The sequence below is a fragment of the Sinohyriopsis cumingii genome, chromosome 7 (assembly GCF_028554795.1).
Source record: "Sinohyriopsis cumingii isolate HCF-2022 chromosome 7, ASM2855479v2, whole genome shotgun sequence".
In the NCBI taxonomy this organism is placed as follows: domain Eukaryota; kingdom Metazoa; phylum Mollusca; class Bivalvia; order Unionida; family Unionidae; genus Sinohyriopsis; species Sinohyriopsis cumingii.
This window is the reverse complement of record NC_142967.1, coordinates 87,355,316-87,380,163: the sequence shown is the minus strand read 5'-3', so window position 1 is coordinate 87,380,163 and position 24,848 is coordinate 87,355,316. Positions and strand designations below refer to the sequence as shown.

Below are 24,848 nucleotides of genomic sequence, written 5' to 3'. Positions count from 1 at the left end.
TTTATCCAACTCCACTTGCAATTGTTGGTCATGAACTTCCACCTTAAACCAATTTTGCTGGGCAATGATATTTTGGACTTGGGTTGGGTGAATCATTTCCACTAAAGCCACTTCCCAATGGGCTTCGTGATCTAAGGGGATGGCTTGAGGTAATTTGGCCGTGTAACAGCACAACGTGTTGTTGGGAAACACCTCCATGGAACTGTCACTGGGTAAGGTTAAGTAAAATTGGTTTTGGTGACTCATAATTCTAGAGTTCTGTGGCTGTCCGAGGGGATATTACTGGACGTCAGAGGCGTGTCTTCGCCCAAAATGGGGTTCTGGTTGTGGTTGTTGTTGGAGTGGTGACTGGCACTGGCACTGGCACTGGACACAACGTTCCCGTTTGAGGAGAATTTCAGGGAGGGATTGGGAAGTAGGTAACCGATGCAACTGCTCAATAAAATGGTCCACAATTGTTTGTCTCCTTGTTGCAAACTCAAATTGGCGATGGCTGCCCCGATGACACAATACACCACGAAGATTTGGCAGAAAAAGACGATTTGCGTTTTAGGCACACGTTCTCCACACCACACCCACAAGGGTTGTTTTTGTAAATCTTGCACAGAAGAACTAGGGGAAGAAGGACTGGTCGACGTAGCTGCGTCTGATGTGTGAAAGGGCATGATGGTCACTTCTTCTTTTTATAGTCGATGACTTGCGAAGCGTCGATCCAGGAATCGAAACTGGGTGGATATCCTTTCCAACGTACTTTGACTTCTTTGACACGTCGTTTGCCCACTTTACGGGTTCTGCGTTCGAGAATGCTTTCGATGTCGTACACGTCGTCTTCTTTTTTGGTGACACGTTGTAACTCGGGCAAATAAAACGTTCCTTTGAGTACTTCTCCGTTCATGTCTTCCAATTTATAGACGGCAGGATGACGGCCATGTACTCGTCCAGTGACGCGAAACAGTTCGGTCGTCCAGTTAGGTAAGTAACCTTTGTCGAAAGTGCGTTTGGTTTTGCCAATGCGCACCCAATCTCCTACGGTCAACTCTCCACTTTTCTTGGGGACAGCCCTCGTCGGGGACGTACCGAACAGGCGCTCGAACACCAGCACTTCGTTGTCGGGAGTCACGTCTTGCGGGGCACGTCCGATGCTTCGATGGTAAGATTGGTTGTACGCTTGCACCAGATGCGGTAAGATGTCGATGTACTTCAGAGTGTGGTGATGCGTAAAATATTTCCACATGCGTTCTTTCAAAGTGCGTTGAAAACGTTCCACGATGCTGGCTTTGGTTTCTGGATTCTCGGTGGTAAAAAAATGAATGTCACGTTTCTTTAATTCTTTTTGGAAAGCTTGGTTCAGAAATTCGGTGCCTTTGTCCGTTTGCCATCGAAGAGGGTGACGACCGCTTTGTTTCAACACCCGTTGCAGGGCTCGCACTAACTCACTGCTCGATTTGGAAGTCAAGGGTACGACCCAGGCAAATTTGGAAAAGACGTCGATGACACAAAACAAATATTTGTAGCCACGATTGTAGCTGGCCAAATGAGAGACATCGGCTAAATCGGCTTGCCATTGATGATCGATGCCTTCCACTCGGGTGCGACTTCTGGCAAACTTGCGTCGAATGGGTTTGTGTAAAGTGTAGGTAACTTGTTCTTGTAACCATCGTTGCACTTGAGGTAAACGGAGACTTTTCAGTCGCGTTTTGGCAGCACGAAACAATTTTTGAACTCCTGCGTAACCTGCAGGATGGGAGGGATCGTAGTAAATGCTGGCTAAGACTTTTTCCATTTTTTTTGTGTGGATTGGTGTGTTAATAAGGCACCCACTCTTGGAAGAGGCTACTCTTTTTCTCTTGGGGTATTTTCTTGGATTGCAAGGCTTTGCGTGTGCGGCCAGCAATAGGTGTCGAAGATGAGGAGGATGTCTGAGCGGGGGATATCGGTTCTTGTTTCACTTCTGTCTTCACTTCTGTCTTCACTTTCTTTTTCTCTTGTGAGGAAGAAGGGGTGGCCATCATCTTTTTAATCCATCCAATTCTGGAGGTAGGTGGTGTTGTTAACTTGCGTACTTTTTCTGGTGGAGTTTGAAATCCTTCTTCTTCTTCTTCTTTTCCTTTTTCTGTCTTGGTCACGGGTACTGGTGGTACTGGTACTGGTACTGGTGATGGTGCTGGACTTTTCATCAAGGTCTTAAAATCTTTCAAAGTGGGTAGAGCTGTTTCGTCTAAAGCTTTCTGGTGAAAGAGTTGCAGTCGTTGCAAGAGTTGACCGTACTTTTGCGATTTTTCTGTTTCGGACAAATCTTGGCGATCCAGCAAGGACTGCAATTCGTGTTGTAACTGGGACATCTCGCTCAAATTGGGATTGGGAGGTAAATGCGGGGTGCGTTGTTCTTGCCACCGATGGTATTCCATCCATCGTTTGTAAGGCACTAAAGCTAGTTTTCGTCCTTCCATGGGGTTGTCAGGGGTGAATTCTGAGATCTTGGGACTTCCGAAGGCCTTTTTATCTTGCTCCCATCAGTCCTCCCAACATGGTTCCCAAGACTCCTTTCAGTATGGGGCCTAACAAGAGAGGTAAAATGCCTCCACGTTGGACCAACATCTTCTTTTTTTGACGAATGGGAATTTTCTTTTGAACCATTTTCCGAAGAACGTGACGATGTTTGCCTAAGCATTGTTTCTGGTGTTTGGACAAAGGGATCGTGCCTTTCAAAACGTTCAAACAACATTCGCACACGGTATCGATGACCTCTTTGGAGGCTGTTTGAATGAGTTTTTTTCGTAGGGGTGGAGAAGCTTTGGACAGGACAGATAACAGGTCCCCATGTTTGGCTAAACGTGGTGGCAGTCCTTTTCTTTTCTTTCCTTGGGGTTTTCTGGAGGGTGACATCTTTGAGTCTTTAGGAGCACCTAAAAAACACTGATACCCTACTCGGTCACAGGCCTTTTTTATACTGGAACGCGTCGCCACTGATTGTCTTTACGTTTTATCAGTTTGAGGACAGGCATGACACGTCGTGCAGGGGTACGTAACGGACTAAATCGAGCCAGTTCTTGCTTGGACAAATCCAGTAAACTTTGTAACATGCCCGATCTTTCTTGGACTTTGATTTTGGGAGAAGGTACTTTGTGAGCAGCAGCCACTGCCGCTAAATTGGAAGGTCCTGCCACTGGGGAAGTTCTTTTGGGGGTCATCAACGGAGAAGTTCTTGGTGTGATCAACGTCTCCAAGTACTCTTCAGTTCCTGGTGACATCAACGGAGAAGTGGACAAACGTGAGGCTGCCGGAGACGATGTGGCAGGTCGTGGTTTGCGAGTGTAAGGTTGCGTCCTGGCCGAAGTGCCTCTCTTGCGACTAGTTTTCTTCTGTGGACTTTTCTTTTTCTGAGGACTTTTTCTCTGTTTCTTTTTCTGGGGGCTTCTTTTCTTTTTCCGGGGTGATGGTGGTGGTGTCTGGTAAGAGGAGGGTCCTGCCACTGGAGAAGTTATTCTTCTTGGGGACTTGGTCTTTTTCTTTTTCTTCTTGGGGCTTCGTTGAACTTTTGTCTTGGGGATAACTTTGGGGGCATTAGGATCCCATCTTAAGAGTGAGCGAATGATGACCCCTCCTAGAGTACCGCTCCCTCCAGGTTTCAAAATGATTTGTTTTTTGGTTTGAGTGTCGATGCGGGGATCGGCCAGTTGGACCAAAGCGACTTTGTTTCGATCGAAAAAGCGTTGGGTTTGATGAGGAATCTGAATGATTCCTTGGAGTAATTGACGTGCCGTCACCGTGAACCATCGTAAGACTTCTTTGAGACTAGCTTCTAAGACACGGGCTCGTGTTTGTGGATCTTTTTCTCGACTGATGCCATACAAGGCACGAATCAATTTGACGGGAAGATGCGACTGAAGGGACGTCATGTTCACACTGTGTGAGACAGACGAAAAAGGGTCTGAGGTTTTTATAGATTTTTTTCATGGGAGGAGTGAAATGAAGTCGAGGACGGAGACGTGTACAGGACAGGCCCTCCGTCTTGGCACCAGTGGTGAAACAAGTGGGTACGAAATCGCAAATCCTCGGGGGTCGTAGGTTTCAAATCGACGAGTAAATAGGCGTGTGGCGTTTGAGTGGCATCGTCGTACGCCTGAGTCAGCCAAGGCGTTCCTAACTGTTTGGCTAAGACTTGCACTTGCGATTTATCTCGAGGGCTTTTAAACAAGACCACGTAATGCGCATTGAGACTGATGGTGCGATGGGCTTTACTTTGTTGAAACAAATTTTGGGTGATGTAAATGACACTGGCATTACGGTGATGCCCTTTGCGCGTGAACCACAATTTAATTTCTTCTTCGTCTTCTCCTAACATGTCGTCGAAAATGACCAAATGGGTTTGACGGGAGTCAGAGACGATGCCGTCGTCTTCTTTAGGAATGCCTTCCACAAACACGATGGAATCGCCTTGACTTTCTCGCAAGAGGCTGTACGCCGATTGCCACTCTTTGTAACACCACACGATCCGTTGAGGTGGCCGATCGATCAAATGATGTTTATGTTCGATCAAACGTTTGACGAATTCGGTTTTGCCCGAACCGCTAGGTCCAGCAATGAGCATGTTAAAGGGATGGCGAAGATACAAAGCCTCCCAACTGGCACGATCTAAGTGTTCGTCGATGACTTTGACAGTAGAGGAAGAGGGAGCAGAGACAGCAGAGGTAGCCATGGTGTGAGAAATGTCACTTGTGACACGAAAACAAACAAGACAAGAGTTTATATACTTTTTCAGAACACGTTTATTGAATGTTTTTTTTTTTTTCAAACATGAATACGAAAGACAAAAATAAATACAACCCAAATAGTGATGTACAGGAATATAAAACACAGCAAAGCGATCAAAGTGAAATATAAACAAGTGTCTGTACAACATGTTTTGGTTAACCAAGATGTCCTAGGGACAGTGTGTAATGTTCTTACAGTTTCTACATGAGGTATTGTCACACAAGTGTCCTCCCGGAATGACCTTTCAGGCATGTCCATGACAGTCCTGTCCTGAAGCGAGTGGTTGTTCTCGGTGACGGGTTCTTCTGGCACCGTCACTAACACGGGTTGAAAAGTAACTTTTTTCCTTGAACAACTCTTGTGCATACTGGGCCACTTCTTGGGTCCAAACCTCAAAACCCCCCTTCTTCCAATCACGAACATCTGTCCAATGAGGGTGTAAGTCACAAGCTACACACACATCGTCATACACGTCTTGGGTCGCTAAAAGTTGACGAATCTTTTTTTCCTGTTGAGGTCGAGAAGTATCCAGATGAAAACGCAAGGCTTTGAACAAAAGGAGTTTTTCGTGACCATTTAAGGCCATGGAGGTGGTAAGTACTGATCGTAAAGAGTCCACAAAGAATCGGCTGGTAAACGAAATCCCAAAAAACAAGTCACTAAGACACACACCACTTGTCGTCCCAAATTGAATGGATACAGTTCTTGTAATAATCGATGGTAATGATCCACGGTTTGAATATGGTCATTGAGTTCCTTCCACGGAATCTGTTGGATGACATGTGACATAAGTCGTGGCATGGCAGCCTGTTTTTATAGTCTCTTTGTTTCGGAAACAATACACGTACTTTCTAGCCAGAGATCTTCGTTCTCCAGTAGGGAATCTAAATCTTGCATACTGTAACCGAAACTTCAGAGTTCGTTTAGAAGTTTCCTCTTCCTCTAAGTAGATTCCACGTAAAATATGTTGATAATCCTTTAACTTGTCTTCCTCAATGTATTGCTGTAGGTGAATCTCGAAGTAACCAAAATAATGAACATTTCGATCATTCACTAACTCAAAGTGTTGAACAAGGTCTGACCACTGAAACAGTTTCTGACGAATCAGTTCTCTTATACCATTCAGGTACCAGTGGTTAAAGATCTGGTGACGTAACGGATGCAATTGTTCTTTACGTTTGACTTGTATTTTCACCAGCTCTCGGTAAATGCGTTCTCTCAACTCCACAGGCAAAGCACGAATGTTCTCTAGCAAAGTATCCATGAATAGGTCATACTAAATCCTCTTTGGTCTGACACAAGAAATGTACTCTTTGCACAAACATGGTTTCACTTCAGTGTCAAATTTAAATCGTTGAGTCACTAATCTACACATTACAATTCGTTCAGAAGTTTCCTCTTTCACTAAGTTGACATTGTGTTCAAGATGTTGGTAATTCGTTAACTCTTCCTCTGGAATTCGATGCAGTACGTTTACAATGATGTAACTACAATCGTCCATACCAAACCAATCCTTTTTAAAACTAGAGGATCGTTGATCAATGTCTGTCCGATGGAACACTTTCAATTGAATCAATCCTTGTATAGCCTTCAGGTACCAGTGGTTCAAACACCGGTGACGTAACGGATGCAATTGTTCTTTACGTTTCACTTGTATTTTGACCAGCTCTCGGTAAATGCGTTCTCTCAACTCCACAGGCAAAGCACGAATGTTCTCTTGTAAAGTATCCATGAACAGATTATTATGGTAAGAAGTTACTTCAATGTCTCGGTCCCACTAAAGGTAAGTAATGACAATTCGGTGACCATCGAGCATGTTCTACGTAGGCCGAATCTTGCGGTTCCCAGTGGTGAAGTGTCACATCGCAACTGAAGCACCTGACTTTATCTCCTTCGCCCAAGTAGAAAAATCCGGCTCTGGCTAATTCTTCGGGGGTCGGTCCTCCCAGATACTTTGGCCATTTTCCTTTGAACGATTGAAGACGATTTTCAAAGTCGCAGTATTCCGACAAACGCACAGGAAACGAATATTCGTTTTTCACAGGTTCGTTTCGATGAGGGTTGAGTGACATGGGTAGGAGTTTGCTCAGGGCTGGATGACATCCGTAGGGAGGTAAACGTGAAGGTCGACATTCCCCTTTAAAACGAAACCCAGTAAAATGTCCAAGAGGACGAGCAGCATCGCTTTCGCATCCCACAGGTTTGACACGCACAGCATCACTTTCCATGACAGGGGTAGGGGTACTAAAGTTCCCATGATGCTTTACGGCATCGCTCAGGTCACAAGGTACAGCATCGGTCCCATCGCAAGGCTCACAATCGCACTCGTCTGCAAACTCCGTTACGCAATTACAATGGTAACCACATGGACAATCGCAGTTTCCTTCCGGACATTTTCCGTCGCAATGCATGGGTCTTATCCATCCAATATTAGTCACACTAGAGGAAGATACAACTTTTTTACAATCCCCAAACTGGAACGATGTCTTTTTCAAAGTATTCATCTTGTTCGCTCGGTCTTGGTAGTCACAATGAACTATCGATCTTGCCTAGGGTTCCTTTTTTATATACAGACCAATACCGACGTGACCGTACGGTAAGGTGAAATGATTGGGAAGTCGCACTCGCTTCTGGTATACGATTTGATAGACTTTTTCCAAGGGTCGACTGACGATGTGGTGAGTGGGTAAACGTACAATCTTGTTAGGTTGGTAGGTGGTCACTTTAAAGTTTCCATCCTCTCCCGATTGCAAGGCTTCTTTCAATACCCCAAAGTTGACCACTCGACTGGTACGATAATTCAGAGTCAGTCCTTTCACTTTGCACGTCGTGTGCACTTCTCCTTGTTTGTCCCGGTATTCGTAGCCGTAATTTTTGGGACCGCCACTGACGAAACTTAGAATCTTGTCGTCGGGATGCTCGTCTGTCCAGGCTCCTAAACGGTCTCCTTCGATGTTAGGGTGATGTTGAATCGGGTGATGGATGTAAATGCAACTGTCTGTGTCAAAGTACAGGACACGTTCCCCTAACAGTTCTAAAGCTTCGTACAATTTTAAGCGAGCATGGGCTGTCACGTAAGCCGCAATGATGACATTTCCAAAAGGGTCGTCTTGTACAAAGTCCAAATCTTCTTCGTAATTGACCAAGATCAAATTCTCTCGAACGACGTCCACGTGTTTCATGTATTTGGTTTTGTCGTGAATCATCTGGAAGTAGCGGGAAGGTTCTGTCAAATATTCCGTCTTGGGTAAACACGGTCGTTGTGCCATTTTACCCCACAAGCAATTTAACATCACTTTGGCAAACGATCGCCTGCCTTCGTTTTTCTCGATGTGGTCTAAAGTGATGCCTTCTTGTTCGTAGTATTTCTCTTTGAATTGTATTTGGTCTTCGGGAGTGTGACACCAGGAAGGATAGCCGCTGGCTTCTTGTTTCAGTTTCAAAAAGGCATCCACGTAGTCGGCGAAAATGCCTTTCTGACTGGGATCACCCTTGTGGTATTGTTGTGTCTTGGGAAAGTGGCAAATTTCGTACACTTCTAACAGTTGGTATCCCATGTCCAGAGCTTTGAACAATTCTACGCTGACCCAGGTTCCCGTCAAGGCCCGTTCTTCCTGGCTGTGCTGACAAGGTTGGTCTTGGTTGCACGTTTCGGCACAAGTACGGCACAAGGGAAACATCAGTTTGCCTTGACAATGGTGAGGTAAGACGGGATGGTAGAGGTTCGTGGGAGGCAAAACTTTGCACTTGATCAAGCCTTCGTATTGTCGAATGTTGACCAGGTCGATGTGTTCCGTCAGCAATTGCGGGTGCCCTACAGGAAAGCGACAATATTTGCACACGTAGGGATACAGCGAACACACGTCCAAGTATTTGATTTCTTCTCCTTTCTCTTCGTCGGCTTGGTACAGCAAACAGGTGGCATTGGTCCTTCCTCCGTACAAACTATCCCTCGGGTTTAGGGGGTCCATCAGCTTGTAACTTTCCACGGCACGTTTAAACTCGGGATCGGTTTTCATACGGTGATCGTATTCGTGTTCCCACATTTCCACCACTTGGTATCCTTCCTGTTCCAACTTTAGGCGCCGCTGACAAGTGTCCTGGTACAAGTCTTCCATGGTTCGTTGCAAAAACTGATTTTTAGTGCCACGGTCAGGGTAACAGACGGGACATCCGTGAAATAAACAACCGTTAAACTCGTACACGATCTTGGGGTTTTCTAAGTCCCAGCCATCGACCGAATACGTTCCGATGGTCTTTTCGCCCCCTCCGTTGCGGGCATGCTGAATCCACTTGTCTTCCTTGTCGCACAAGTAATGTAACCAGCGTAGGGCTTTGACCGAGTATTGACGTTTGACATAGTTGGTCGTTTGAGGACTGATGACAGCCACGGTCTTTTCAGGCATGAATCGTTGTCGATACACTAAGGAACACGCTTTGGCAATGGTGCAAGCTTCTTTCAAAGGATCGACCCCTCCGTGTTCCATGAACAGTTCTCGAAATTTTCCACAGCAACGCCGTAAAATGTCCACGTCGGAACGACAATACTTTAGCATTTCTTCCTGAAAGTCGAAAGGGTCCGAGGCGTGAGCCTGGTACCAAGCGTAGAAAGCTTCTCGTTGTTCGGTACGCATGTTGTCGGGGTCGTAATAGTGAGCTTCAGGTAAATGGGGTAGAACGGCGTGTTGATTGGCTTCCGTATTGAAAAAGTGTGGAAAGTACCCTTTAGCCATTTCTGTCATTCCAAACGTTTTAGGCATTCGACTCAAAGGCATGGCCAAGTAACTCATCGAATCTTTAAACTGCACTTGTCCCACTTGCATGAAAATGATTTTGGCTCCGTTCAAAGTCACTTTAGGACGCTCGGTGCCTTGTTCCGTATAGTACCTCAAAAGAAACTGTCCATCGTATCCGGAGAAATTGTGAGCCATCACCGTGGCATGACGATGACAATCTCCGTAACGTTCGATGTCCTCTTGGCTCCATGTCTTGTCGACGGGGTCTAAGACCCATTGGGCAAAATCGGCTAACGTGTTTGGTCCCCGAAAGATTTTTTCACGCCCTCCGGGAATCTTGCTGCAGTGAGGGCAATGACTGAAGATAGGTTCTTGAATGCACTTCTCGCACGCTCGATGAGCCACGCAGAAATTAGGAATGTGAATGCCAGTTTCTTGCATGCATTCGAAATCGAAAAAGATGAAATTGCCTTTCTTCTTGTGACCGTCCTCTTTCTCAGGTGGGGGTTGGTATTTTTGCACGTAACATTGGTGTTCCAAGTCCACGATGTGGTGACAAATGTGACATTTTTTCTTTCCTCGACATACGTGTGCCTTGACACTATTGGTACGTATGCCTTGTCCACACGCGGGGCACAATCTTAGCAGTTGACAAGCGCATTTCTTCTGTGAACCTTGCGTTTTCAGATGTTGTTGGTAACAGGTAGGGCTGACAAACGTGCGCAGACAAGTGGAACAAGGCACTGGTTCTTCGCTCAGACAGGGTGAAGAGGCCAAACATCCTGTGCATTTCGATCCACAATGCTTGTGTTGCTCTCGATTGTTATAACCATGGTCACATTTCTCACAGTAATAACCGTATTTCAGGAATCCGGTGATACTGGTAATGGTATCGAAATGTTCATCGTGATGATAAAGATGAATGTATTTTCCGTCCTTAAAGTCTTGGCCTCGAAACAACAGAGGTCCGCGTACTTCTTGAGGGTGCACTTTCAAGGTGTAGCGTGGAGCTAGGGTATCTTGCAATTTTTGCATCTCAGGAATGCCACAGAGTGTGTCTTTGGACAGTCCGGTTTGTTGTAACAGGAGTTCTGCTTCGTTTCGTTGTTTGGCTAGATGGGAACGTTGAATAGTGTTCCAGGTTCTTTTCCATTCTACCGTGTCGTTCTTGTCGGCATAGGTTCGTCCCACCACGATGGCACGGGCTAAACACATCTGGTCATGAGAGTTGTTAATTCGGACAAGACTCTTTTTGGTGTTGCGAAGGTCGTCCACCAATAACATCTTTTTGCGTCCTGTCCCTTGAGAAGGAGAGACGTGGGTCATGTCCAGTGTGGCTTTACCATCGGTGATGTCAAACTGATCATTAGATTGTTGTACGTGTTGAATCTTGTCCATGACTTTGGAAGCAGTCAATTCTGCAGGGGTGCTAAACTCGATCCAAACAGGGGATTTCAAACCGTCGTGTTGTATGGAAAGTCTCAAGCGATCGTCTTCTTTGGGTTGACATTGTCGCTTGAGTGCAGTGAGCAAAGAATCCCACACCTCGGTGATGAACCCTTCTGCTTTCTCTAACGGCACTTCAGCCTTGAAATCTTTAAACTTCACCGTGTATTTGTAAGCCGTGGTTCTAAATTTTCTAGAGGAGCGCTTTTCCGTCTCTCGAATGGAATAGTACTTTTCAGGGTTGACAAAGGGTGATGAACTTGGTTTAGAGGGTTCGGATTCTGGTTCACTCATGTCCTCTTCAAAATCACTGGCATGAATTTGTGCCAAGATTTCAGCCCTGGTACGAGGCGAGAGATCACGTTTCTGCCTCTTACTTTCTTCTTCTTCTTTCTTCTCGAATGAATGGGATCGTTTCATCTTGAAAGCAAAAAGTCAAATGACTCAAGTTCAAACACCATAAACTACTTTATAGTCATAGCAGACCAGCGTATATAAAAGGGTGTGTGTCTTGTCCTTTCACTATTCATTTCACTCTCAAGCCGAGCACAACGATGGAAGAGACTGACCAGATGGAACGTTTCGTCAGAGCTTTGCGAGGGGTCATTAGAAAATTCTCTTCAGACCAGCCTACGGACTACTCTCCTTCCTTTAGAGATAAAAGTCAAGATACTTGCTATATCTGTCAGAAGAAAGGACATTGGTCTTCAGACTGTCCCGACCGTCAAAAAAGAAAAAAAACAGGGGATAAAAAAGACAAAAGTCAAGATACCTGTTATTATTGTAAAGAAAAAGGACATTGGTCTCCAGATTGCCCAAAAAAGAAACAAGAGGAGTCAGAAGAAAAGAGGAATTCTTCAGAAGAAGAGAGGGATTCTTCGGAGGAAGAGAGGGATTCTTCTGAGGAAGAAAGAAGACAGGTGAAGAAAAAGAAACAGGAGAAAAAAAGAAGAAGGGAAGAAAGCGAGGAGGAAGAAGAAGAAGAGGAAAAGTGTGTGACGGTGAAGAAATTCAAAAAACAGAGACTAAAGAAGGAGAAAAGAAGAAATTAATGAACTTTTGATTAAAGTGTTGTGTTATAAATTGTGAATTGGATTGTAAAAAAATGGAGAAAAGAATAAATGAATGATATAAGGTAAGAGTCTTTGAGTTTTCATTTTAAAATAAGAAGCTACACTCACGCACTCATACACAGACACGTACTATAAGGGTAACATGGGTGGGGTTTATTTGTGAGTTATTGGCAAATTGAAATTGTATTTCTTTTCGAGAAATGTGGGTGGCCCTGAAAAGGGCCTTTTTTCTTCATGGTGAAAGGGTGAGTTTAAGCAATCAATTTTAACTGCCTTAAGCCTTTGCCACGGCCAAGGCCTACTTCTGGACTGCGTAATGTTGATGATGATGATAATGATTGGGTTGAAATCACTAAGGGTGGTAAGGTAGGCTTAGTCACAGGGTTGACGTGTTTAGCTCGGGAAGGTCGTATTCTCTTCGGTCGTGATAAAGAAGTCTGATACATTTGTTTCAGACTTCTTAACTCCGCTAAAATGTCCAACAATACCGTGACCGTTTGATTTTCACCCTCTTGTTTCTTTGCTGCTACTTCTTCTTGCTGTTTTTTTTTTTCTTACCTCTTCTTCTTGTTGCTGTTGCTGTAGGAGAAAAGCCTGTTCCGCTTCCTTTTGTCGTTGTATAAATTTCTCCAATTCTTCTTTCTGTCTCTGTCTAAAATTCTCCACTTGCGGTAATGAAGAAGGTAACGAAGGTTCCGGAACAAATTCTTGCGAGGAGAGAAAATCCACAAAATCCCAATTCACCTCTTCTGAAAGTAAGTCCGGGTTCCCTTGGGCGGTCTCCCCTGCTGGTGCACCCCAATGGATCGTTTTCTGAGTTTCCGTCATGTTGAATCACTGTCGCATAGACTGAATGCACACAAGCGCTAGCGAATCTATATTGACTACGTGACGTCACAGAGTGCTCTCTTCGGATTGGATGCGGGCTGACTGAATTCTGTAACGCGTGTTTGGATTGGTGAATGAACTCAATCCGTTTCAATCCTTTCTGTCCCTATAAATAAGCGCCGTTCACTGCATTGATTCACCTATTCTCGGAGCCTCAACATGTGGACCGACGTTGAATCTTCAACCCTTGTGTCAACAATGATGTTCAGGACGGACATGCTCATGTATGTCCGATCCAAGTGGACCGTTGTCTACAGGACCAACAGCAGCCTGTGGATAAGAAGAGTCTACATAGAGAGACAAGGTTGCCTCAAGAGGACTCTGATGTATGGCCCTGCTGTAAGACGAAGTTTGAGGAAAAGAAGATGTCGCAAATGCCCTCTATGTTAAGGGCATATTAACATAAACCCAAAGGCCCTTTTCAGGGCCCCCATATTTCTCGAAAAGAGATAGTCTTTGAATTGCCTACCCCTTTTTTAAATTTAAATTTAAATTTAAATTTTAAAAAAACTTTTAAAAAAAAAATCCCATGTTAAATTTCCCTTGTACGTATAGTATCCCACGATTTATTCCCATGTTAAATTCCCCTTGTACGTATAGTATCCCACGATTTATTCCCATGTTAATTCCCCTTGTACGTAAAGTGTCCCACGATTTTTCTCCATGTTAAATTTCCATTATACGTAAAGTGTCCCAAGGGTGTTTTTAATGCTAATTCCCATTATACGTAAAGTGTCCCCATTCACTACTAGCCATGTATTTAACATATTTATATTACCATCGCCACCTAACCCTTTCCTTTACATAACTACATTACCATTGTCACACAGCCCCATCCTTTACATAACCAAGCACACCTACTTCATACGAGAAGAACATCAATTACTGGAATCTGTGTGTTAAATTTGTGCGTATTCTCAATTTGGAATACTAAAATGGTATAGCGAGATGTCTCTGGTGAAAAAGCACTTCCTCCTTGTTTTCTTTTAATAGAAAATTCAAAAGTCTGAATCTAGCTATTACCCTACAAAAGGTAAAGCAAAATGTCATTCGTTTCAAATGCTTTTATTTATCCATTGTTCAAAAGATATCTGAAATTTCATAAAACCAGAAGGTTCTTGTGGTCTTCCTAATAGTTGTAGAACAAAATCTCCTCATGCTAAGATCCCAAGCCGACATAATCCCCCACTAAAAAATTCCCCCTCCCGGATATTATCCCAAGACGACATAATCCCCCACAAAAAAATTCCCCCTCCCGGATATTATCCCAAGACGACATAATCCCCCACTAAAAAATTCCCCCTCCCGGATATTATCCCAAGACGACATAATCCCCCACTAAAAAATTCCCCCTCCCGGATATTATCCCTAGACGCAAAATAAAAGGTAGTCCATAATCCCCCCAATTTTCTTGTTATCATGATAGAACTGGGTTAAACGGTCTGGCACTGGTGTATAGATAAGTACATATTTGCATCCCTCATAATGTAAAATGAGTTACACACACAACATTTTGAACTAGGATGGGGGAAATAAAAGAAGAAATGTGACTCATCGTCAGTTCAGTTTCCTGCTTATCCAATAAGATTATTGCGTATCTTTTTCATGTACGCTTAACGATCATATCACAACTTTTCACCAACCTTATGTTGCTCCTGATTATTTCCATAGTTATAATTTCAAATGGTTTCAAATACCCCAAAATACGGCATATTAAATGACTAATTTTGAGTTCTTATTAATCCGAAAAACTAAATAAATCCGAAAATCTTGGCTCTACTTTTTTTTTTAAAAACGGTATCGGAAATAAAGTTCAGGTTATGAAAACATCGCGGAAGGATTCCATACGATGGATTAAAAGTGTAAAATGATGCTTATTAAAGCGAGGTGACAAAGAGCATGCGCATGCAATTAGCCATTATATCAAAACGATAATAAATCGTCTTAAGCGCGTTGTCTGTTAAAATCTAACATATGCAGCTTCATTAGCGCACAAACTATGTGTGTGTGTTTGTTTGTGAGATTTTTAATGTAGCTTTAACAAAAATTCAGTCATATCACTGCGATGTCTGCAGCGTGACAGTTTATAGTGATGTCTAGCACTGGGGTATCATGCCGCAGACATGTAGCATGATGTCCCACCCAGTCACATTATCCTGACAACAGGCCGACCAGTCCTAACACTAACCTCTTAATGCTGAGCGCCAAGCGAGGCGATGTTAGCACCATTTTTGTTAGTCTTTGGTATGACTCGGTCGGAGATCGAACCCACAACCTCCCGCATCCGAGGCGGACGCTCTAACCACTAGGCCACCGGAGCGGTAACACTACATGTCAACAAAAATGTCTGAGGTCAGTGGTATATTCCCTAATCTGATCCATGGAAGACGGCACAGGATTTCAAATGGCCCACACACACGTATATTTAGTGCAAATTTAATGGTGATGGTGAAGAGGGAAGATGAATTATGACCGGGGGCTGAAGTGGGGGTGGGTGGGAGATTCTATCGGAGGGGGATCTGACCGGGAGGATGCTACTTTTTATCCATACCCCCTTCATAATGAGCATTCCACCTGCATTTTTCTCGTGGACCCAAACTTGAAGTAGGTGTCCACGGGACCACAACATCATTACAGTTAACTTTGAGCCCTTTCTCTTTATGTTTCAACACTCTGGACACAGAATTGCTATGAACATAATAGGGCAACATTTGGAACGTTACGTATGTTTTCGTCAACGATACACGTATTTTTAAAGAACTGGAAGGACATTGGACATGTTCATTGAATTTAACTTCTGATTAATTTAGAGCAAAATAAAAACCAGATTTTTTTAAATACTGGCAAAATAAAATTTTAAATGAATTTTAAGGTAATTTATTGTTTCACAAAATGTGCATCATCTTGTTTCCTTCGGCAGAAAATAAAGAAATCATGCCCACTATTCAAATAATTTCAAGTAGAATTCGAAGAGTTAATAAAAAAACGATAAAATGACTTGTGGGTTTTAAAAGAGTTTGTCATTGCTACATCGGTGAAATATGCTTTACAAACCCACTTTTTAACAACCTTGTTAGTATTTTTGGAAAACAAAACAAACCCATAACCAGATTCAGTGAAGTTTTGTATCCTGCTTACCATGGCGAGGTTATAGAAGTTCACAGTAATGAAATCCGTTTTCCATTTTGAAAGCATATATTGAGAAGGAGAAGGATAAGATTTTATTTTATGAATATCATTTTCACTTTTCTAAATTTACAGTTCTGTGAAATAAAAGTACCATTTCATGTAATGTGATTGACAATATTCCAGAGAGACAATAACGTTTGTAAACCCTGAGAACCACCGTCAATTGCCTGTCATTGATGTGATTTTATGATTGTGGCACTAAATCGCCATCCACTGTATAAAATAGAGATGATTACTTCAGATAGAATTTAATTATCGACGTTGTCTTAAATATAAAAAGGTAAGTTCGGTTCCTTTTAAAAAATGATTCAGTTGTTATATATTCCAATCACTCACTCCCGCAACATCAGTAATAAATACAATTCTGAAAATAGAGAAGATGGCCATCTGACTGAATGACTCACATGAAGCAATTACCTGTATCCACCTGCTTCTTGACCAGACACACTAACACAATTACCTGTAACCACCACCTGCTTCTACACCTGATACACATAATGCAATTAACTGTATTCACCTGCTTCTTGAACAGACACACGTAATGCAATTACATGTAACCACCGGCTTCTTGAACAGACACACGTAATGCAATTACATGAAACCACCGGCTTCTTGAACAGACACACGTAATGCAATTACCTATGACCACCTGCTCCTTGACCTGATATAATAATTATGACTTATTCGATGATGATGATGATGATGTTGATGATGATGTCGACAACGATGATGATTTTTCTTATTTTTGCTAAAGCAGTTATTAAAAAGTGAGCGGTGTTACAACGACACGTGTAAATCAATCGTTTTTATTTTTACAGGCATTTTTGGAGCGTTATGGCTACTTACATGCGAATCCAGATGATGCACGTGAATCGAGACACACAGGTGCGGAGAGAAAAGAGGCCCTTCGGTAATCACTTCTACTCTTGATTCCATAAGGAAAATGCAATTTTATGCAAGTTTATCCGTTCTGAGTCAATTTGCTACAACGAATATTTGTTTAAAGCATTACTATTTCTTATGGCAGACTTTAAACCACTCAGGGTTTATATTTAAGAGACTCCTGCAACTCTGGTTATAATTATTACATACACTGGCTCTTCTATTTGAGAACACAGACCTTAATATAGCTGTTGATAGTTACCCATGACCGTCCGTCACGTCAATGCCAAGTCCGTCACGAATTTCGTTTCCGCTCCATAATTTTTGAAAGACATAATGCTCTGAAACCAATTTTTTTATGAGTCGTTTTATAAAAAACATAGTTAAAGTTAAGTTCAGATGTCACTGTTTTCCGAAAGGAGCTATGGCATCTACGCTTTGCCCTTAAAATTACGTAATATTGGTGTATGGACACATTTCTTTTTGTTCTAGTCATTAAACGTTAAAGTCCGACAGTGTCTATTCCGTCTACCATATCCATTACAAATATGTAAGTTAGGATCTTAAAATAATTATAAGATAGTTCAGTTATTACTGGCGGAAAAAAATCCTCCGTTTTAATCAAGAATTAGAGCTCATAAAGAAAATTTAACATCGCCCCAAAAATTTAACATCGCCCCAAAAGACCCGGTTATCATTGTGTTTAAAACGTTTTGACCTCCACCTCGAACGTCCAGCGTCTTTTGTAGGTCTCAGTGGATTTGGACTGCCCCGGAAGCGAATTGGGCATGTGCATTTTTCTTTTAATGCTTAGCAAGTACGTATCTATTTGTAGGGATGGGATCTTTAAGTTACCAAATTATGACCCATGTCATAGACCAATTTATAGACCAATACTAGTGTTATGCTATGGGAAGAGCTAGCAACTAAACTGTGGCATTAGCCATAGAGAGTTTACAGAAGTATTACGAAGGGTCAGTAGCAATAAGCAACTGAAATTTTCAGTAGCCATATTTTGGCCAGAAAATGAAATAATACTTAATTTCTCAGATTTGTGGCCCGACAATCGATTTAAGCACATAGTACGTTAAGTTACACGACAGCTCCCAATAACCAAGGGATCTCCTGACGACTTTCATCCGAATCCATCACAGCAACTAAATTCCACACAATTAGACATTTTTCAGGACCTTTGGATTCTTATGATGTGGTTTAACCCTATTGGCATTGTAAAAGTAACTGGCATTGGTTTCATTTTGATATTGGCATGGAAATATAAATCTCTTTCGTATAGAGAAAACTTGTCAAGTAAAACTATCCTCTTTCCTGGAAATTAATACTTCGTGTACTGTAAGTATTCTTATATGGGATAGATGGCAAAAGTTGCAACATCTAAATCATCCAAGTTTCTTTACTTTACAATAAAAATGTCTTTAAATGAAATCAATCAATCAATCAATCAATCAATAAACCCATCCATCCATCCATCCATCAATCAATCAACCCATCCACCCATCAGTAAGTAAAAAGACATTGTGTGATTAGTATTAAAATGTTTAGATCGTGAGGAATAACTAATTTAATCAAGGTATATTTTCATAATGCGGGGAAATGATGTTTAAAATTGTCAAAGTTTGTTGTTGTGTGTGATCTTTTTCCTTCTTCTCGTTGAATCTGGTTATTTTAAAATAATTTTCTTAAAGTTTTTATCTTATTGTTGATATTGTTGACTTGCTTCAGTAGGTGGTAATGTATGATCTCACCCATTTCTTAGAGTGATTTCGTTATCAATAACTCGGATATGATCGACCACGGCGTTATTGCCCGAATCGAGAAAAAAATAAAATAAAATATGAAATTAATGGATGGAACATCAGATAGTACGTAAGCATGGAGGGGGGAGGGGGGTTAACCCAAATGCATACGCATGTGTATGGGTAGGGTCCACTGATAATGTACGTACGGATAGGAGACGGGGGAGGGGGCATGTTCGAATGGGTTCAGTCGGCGTTTGAATTTTAGCGGACATTAGACAAACTTTTTAAAGTTACGCAGCTTATTTCTTTGATGCAGCCAAGTATTCAACATCGGTGGACTATCTGTTTTATTAAACACGTTAATATTACTTAATCCTTGATTGTTTCTGCGTGGATTAAATTTAGACCGTTCTATATAATTCGGAGGCGGAGGGGGCTCGTCATGCGTGCGTACAAAGGTGGGTGGTGTAAAAAAAACTATGCATGTGTACAGGAAGGGGGGAGGGGTCAGGCTTTGCCAGATTTTTGCGTACGTACTAAATGGATGCCATTAAGACATAACTTTTACATATTCAATTCGTATTAGAAGAAATGCATGAAATCTTAAACGACGTGATTTATGTTACATGCAAAACAACTGAATCTGAACTACTGTATGACATTCTTACAATACATGTATCATACACCATGCACGATTATATTTTTTGAACTCAAAGAAAAATTGAAGTATGAATTTAAAACGAATAAATACAACAATTAATACAAACTTATACTGATGAACACATTGCATATGATTGAGACTATCCTTGTGCTCTAGTCGAGATTAACACCTCCCAATGAAGTCTAATCTTTCTCCTGCCGTGTCCATCATTTTCCGACACATGTTCTTTGACAGTTTAACAAAGAGTCTTATATTTCCCGGAGCTCAGTTCTGGCTCACCTCAAAAACTTTGATTAATTTCACGAGGAGAATTCGTTAGCTCAGCCAATCAGGATTATTTATTTTAACCGCCAAAAATGTTCTATCACTCCTATAGAAGCCAGAATAATCCTCTCTAACCTACCTTTATTAATAACTACTCTATCTGTAAAAAAATATCATTGTATGATACCTGTTTGAAATGTCCCACGACTTCATAAAAGTTTCTCTGGTTCGTCTCAACGCTTGTCATTTGTGCACATTTGACCTTGCATTTACATTGAACTCTTATCTGCCCTGACCGTTAATCGCGCAAATCCTAATTAAAATTCATTTCATGCCCAAAACAGAATAGATTCCATCCCTCCCACTCAACAATTTATAGCGAGTCAAACCGATATGTCAAACTTAATGTTTGCGTATCACGCTGACCACGACAGAATGCTGTGAAATTATTCTGCATAAACTGTTCTACAAACTTTTGCACCATTACAGCTTATTAGAGGCCGACATCCTAAATGAACTTTTTCCTCCACTGATATAATCTGTAGTCTCATAAAGCTACTTAGCTGTTCACTAACAGTGGCATGACCTGGTTATTTGGTTCTCTCTATTGGGAATAATGAAATCAGTTTTGCAAAATTATATACAAGGGTCAAAAAAAGGCAGAATCGTGCCATCGCGTTGACAGTATAGCACGTAAATTATCTCTGGTAATTTCCAGTAAAGTGGTTGTTACAAACTATGTGAACAAACCATCCTAAAGGTTAGTACGGCAAATACAACCGTATACTGTACAGATCTAATTAGGTCGAGCAATGGCGAATTAAAATGTGGACCCCCTGCTCTCGCTATTCGTATGGTTATTAGCCGAGTTGTAACGACTGAAAATCAGTTCTATCTATAAAAAAAGTCAGTGTGTGTGTGTGAGTGTGTGTGCAGTTTTAGCGTTGCTTTAACAATTCGAGTCATATCGTTATTATGTATGCAGTGAGGTAGTATATAGTGATGTCTAGCACTGGACCGTCGTGCGGCAGACATGTGCCATCATGTCCCACTCAAGTCAGATTATCCTGATATCAGGCCGACCAGTCCTAAATCTAACCTCTTAATGCTGGGCGCCGATCGAGGCAGCTGCTAGTACCATTTTTATAAGTCTTAGATATGACTCATCACGGATTCGTACCCGCGACATCCCGCATCCGAGGCGGACGCTCTAACCACTTATGCCACAGAAGCGGTAAAATAAATCAATCATCCTAAACTGGAAGTATAAAGGTTTACGATCTCAGTAAATCTAGCCTTGTTTTAAAAATCTCGATGACACTGTATGCAATTAGAAATGTTCGAAAATTTCAAAACGAATTTATTATGTGGGGGAAAGAAAACCGACCCTCTGCTATTGTACTTCAAGTTTCCCTTACCCCAACCCCCTACTAACTCCACTAACTGTAGTGGACACAGGGTCTTGGTAGTCAAATCTTACATGTATCTGGTTGGTTACAGCCCAAGAATATACAGCTGTTGAATATTTATAATTCTAGTTCACAAAATCACCATCTACCGAAATCGCAATTTTTCACAAAATTGGGTGGATTTGGTTGTTAATGTTTAAAAAAAGGAGTGACCGAAAAGCTTAAAATGTAGATTTACGATGTTACTCAGTAAACGCCTGATTGGAAAAATCACTGCTAGAAAAGATTTGTTAGTGAGAATAATTAGCTTACATGTTTAAACTCCAAGCCACCATTAGCTGGCATCATACATCAATTACGAGTGCTTGACGTTTTATTTGTTGAGCCTCATTAGACAACTCTAGCCGAAGCACCAGTCGACCCGCCATAAACACCTCCAGTCAGCACCACCCGATAGCTCTTAAAAGCGTAAACATCTGTTTCTCGATTCTGCCCCACAGCACGTGAGGACTCTTTACTTTTCCATGCAAAGTTTTAGAGATTATAACTGACACGGATGGCAGAGAAACTGAAAATAACGACATTAATTAGAGTCCTGAAAAATAAATGAAGGTGACAATTAAAAAAAGAAAGGAAGACGAAAGTAATGTTTTAAAAATTATCCACAATTAATGCGATTTGAAATGGACTGGATCTAACTGGAGGGGGGGGGTCATGCTTTTACAGACCGTTTTTTCATTAGCAACATTTGGGAATGTATCATAAGCTGGGTGGTCTGAATCATTGTTCTTTCTGCTTGATCGGAATTTTCCTTGTACCATATGTAGTCTTCCTTTTGGATTTATCAGGATCAGGTCAATTGTAGTACACGAATGCTTGATCACGTGCTTATTCCCTTCGCTGTTCGAAGGAAATGGGATCATTTTGTTAACCTGTCTGTCCGGACGTGTAGGAGTTATACAGCATAACTCCTACATAAATCTACTAGAAATTTCAAACATAGGAATATAAGCAGGGATATCTGTATATACTTGGGCGTTATCATTTATGAGTTGCATACACTAATATACACGGTACATGTTCCTTTGTATTATCTGCTTTAGTCTTTATTAATATTCGGTTGTTATATTTTATATGCGGTAGTTACTTAAGAAATGTTGTTATTGTGGGGTTTAACGCCATTTTTCAGCACCAGATAGGCTATACATGGCGGCCAGTATTAATGGAGGAGGAATAACCCGGAAAACCCCCAAAAGAACCACCGACCCACGAGAAGCTACTGGCAAGCTTTCTCACATACCCACATAAGCCGAACCCGAGACTCGAACCCACGCAGACAGGTGAGATGGCAGTGATCCGTAACGGTGAGCGCTTTAGACCACTCGGCCACTCAGGACCCCACTTAAGAAATGAACTTTATATTTGACAGATTTCACGAGGCTTCAAGTTGTTTGCAAAATGCACGAAAGTCTGCGTAAAGCTAACGCCGTTCGTGTAAAATGTGTAATCTATTGTCAAGCCTCACCACTCCACGAAACCTTTATGTACGAATTTCCAATTTCTATGATTGCACATATTTAAAGGAATAATTGCAAATGTCAAGACACATAAACTGACTAGATCATAACCACTGCTTACTTCACACACACATTAGGGGCATGCGATTGCATAAGTTGTTTATTTCTGTTGCTTGAACAAACAACTTTTAAGTGTTTTTGTGTCACACGATACAATTTTAGCCAAACTAAGGGCTCATTACAAAGACGAGGTAAAACGCGGTAAACATATCTTTGTATACGGTGCTTGTTATTCCATCAGGATGGTGATGCGTCAGTATCCCTCTGGAACTCGACAAAGTGCCACTTAAGAACGCCCATGGGCGACATATTGTCCTATGTTCTGGCTTGTTCAGTGTTCTCTCACTAACAACTCAAGTTGATCTCGGAACAGAAAGCTCACCCACGCCTGAATGATGTTGGTTTGCAACCTGAGAACGATTTTATATGCGATTCTCGAATTTGGCATTTGGGCGAGAAGGACCACAAGAAAATTGTACTCTGGTCAAAAATCTTGTTCTTGTGTCTCGCCCAAGGATAACCCAACCCCCATAGTGAAAGAGCGGGATTGCAGGATTCACACCTCAAATAATTATTAGCGAATGTTGTAAGATTCTATACTATTCTCGTTTCCGTCGTACCAGTCTTCCTTTAATTTCGCTTCTGATTAATAACTACAGCCTCTGGCGATTAAGGGATAAAACTTGGAATACATACACGTCATCATTATATAAGCTCAAAGACACTAGAGGGAATGTTGGCATATCTATACTACTTACGTATACTTTGAAATTTCTTTTGATGTGGTATTAGGAGAAAAGCACGATGTCTAAAGCCGACAGCTGATTGATTTAGCTGCTCGCATGTGCACAACTCTGTCCGTGCATCTGTGTTCATCTGTTTTCCCATTCCAGAAGAAGGTGCAGCCACCCTCGGGTTCGCCGAAAGATAGTACATCGGCTAGATGTGTTTCACTAAGAGTGGCAATGTCAATCTGGTATCTGCATTGTTCTCTGGCTATGAGGGCTATTCTTCTCCGAGGGCTGGGTTTTATGTGCGTACGTTACATGTACCGAGAACGAGTTTGGTTTGTTTATGCTTATGGTGTCGACCGCATTAAGGCTAGTCGGCCAGTTTATAAGAGGCAATTTTAGGACACCTTTTCTAGTGCCTTCCCTTACTAGGGTGAGTAGTACTGACCTAAACAGGCTTCTCAGTCGCATGAGATGCTGCCGGACTTCTTTGCTCTCCTGGTTCAAAGAAAAACGACCACTTGTCCACAGACCACCTCCGTGTCGATTTGTAACTTCGACTGCCAGTTGCAACCTCTACCTGTCGCTTCGTCCCTCCCCCATCGCCGTTGGACTTGGAATATGCGAAACAAGACGCAAGGGTTTGAGTGAAGAGCGTTGCACAAGAAAAACATGTGCGTGAAGGAGATTATGGTGAACAAACTGTTGCGCTGGAGCAACCTCTCCCTTGCGGTCGCAGAAGTCGGAGGCTAGTGGCACGATAACTCGTTACGGCTGGTAACTTCTTTGGCTGCAGTGGATGGCCAGGTCTTTTGTGCTCCGACGTGCTCTCTGCACTCCACAGTGCATTGCTGCGCCACCTTCCTGGCCGTTGTATCTTCTGATTGATCTCATCCGTCCAGTCAGCCGCAGCAGTATTCGTATGATGATTTGATCATGTCCCTAAAATCACCGGAGGCTCGAGACCTACCGGCTACCCTCACCTGGCTCAGCCCGCCAGTCCAAGCGGTTTCCCGGGGTGTGGCCGCTGTCGCATGAAAACAGCTACTAGGAGCCACAGGTGAGAGTTAGGAATCAGGGGAGGACCAATGTGGATGAACTACCTTTGGGAAGGCACATGTTCCACCCATCAAAGTACTATCTCTCCCTGAGACCCCAAATAGTAGAAAATACTAGCTTCTGAAAGTACAACATGGATTATAATAATTATGATAAGAGTTAAAAACGTTGTCAGTTTTGTTTTAATTTCTGTCCGCCCCAACGAACATTTGCAAATTTAAGTTTTTACACACTGACGTCCATGACCGCGTCCACACCAGCATCGAGGTTTTGCCATAGGCAAACAACCGTATATCGAGTTGGATGCAATTACCACCGACACTGTTACGCAGGGCGTGCTACATATTGTTTCGCCAGCCGGGTGCCAGACGTTCTTGTCCTTTTGGTTGTGCAGATCCGCACGTGCAGTGGGATACAGTTT

The 24,848-nt window shown here is 42.3% G+C and overlaps 1 protein-coding gene across 2 annotated transcripts in view; it reads left to right on the top strand.

Annotated features, from left to right (window-relative positions):
• The window catches only part of LOC149795672 (interstitial collagenase-like), a 157,594-nt gene that overhangs the window by 68,630 nt on the left and 64,116 nt on the right, over positions 1 to 24,848 (top strand). For both annotated transcript variants that reach the window (XM_089965511.1, XM_089965510.1), the window contains exon 2: positions 16,906 to 16,997. In XM_089965511.1, the coding sequence (XP_089821637.1) occupies positions 16,906 to 16,997 (92 nt within the window). The remainder of the gene's footprint in view (positions 1 to 16,905; positions 16,998 to 24,848) is intronic.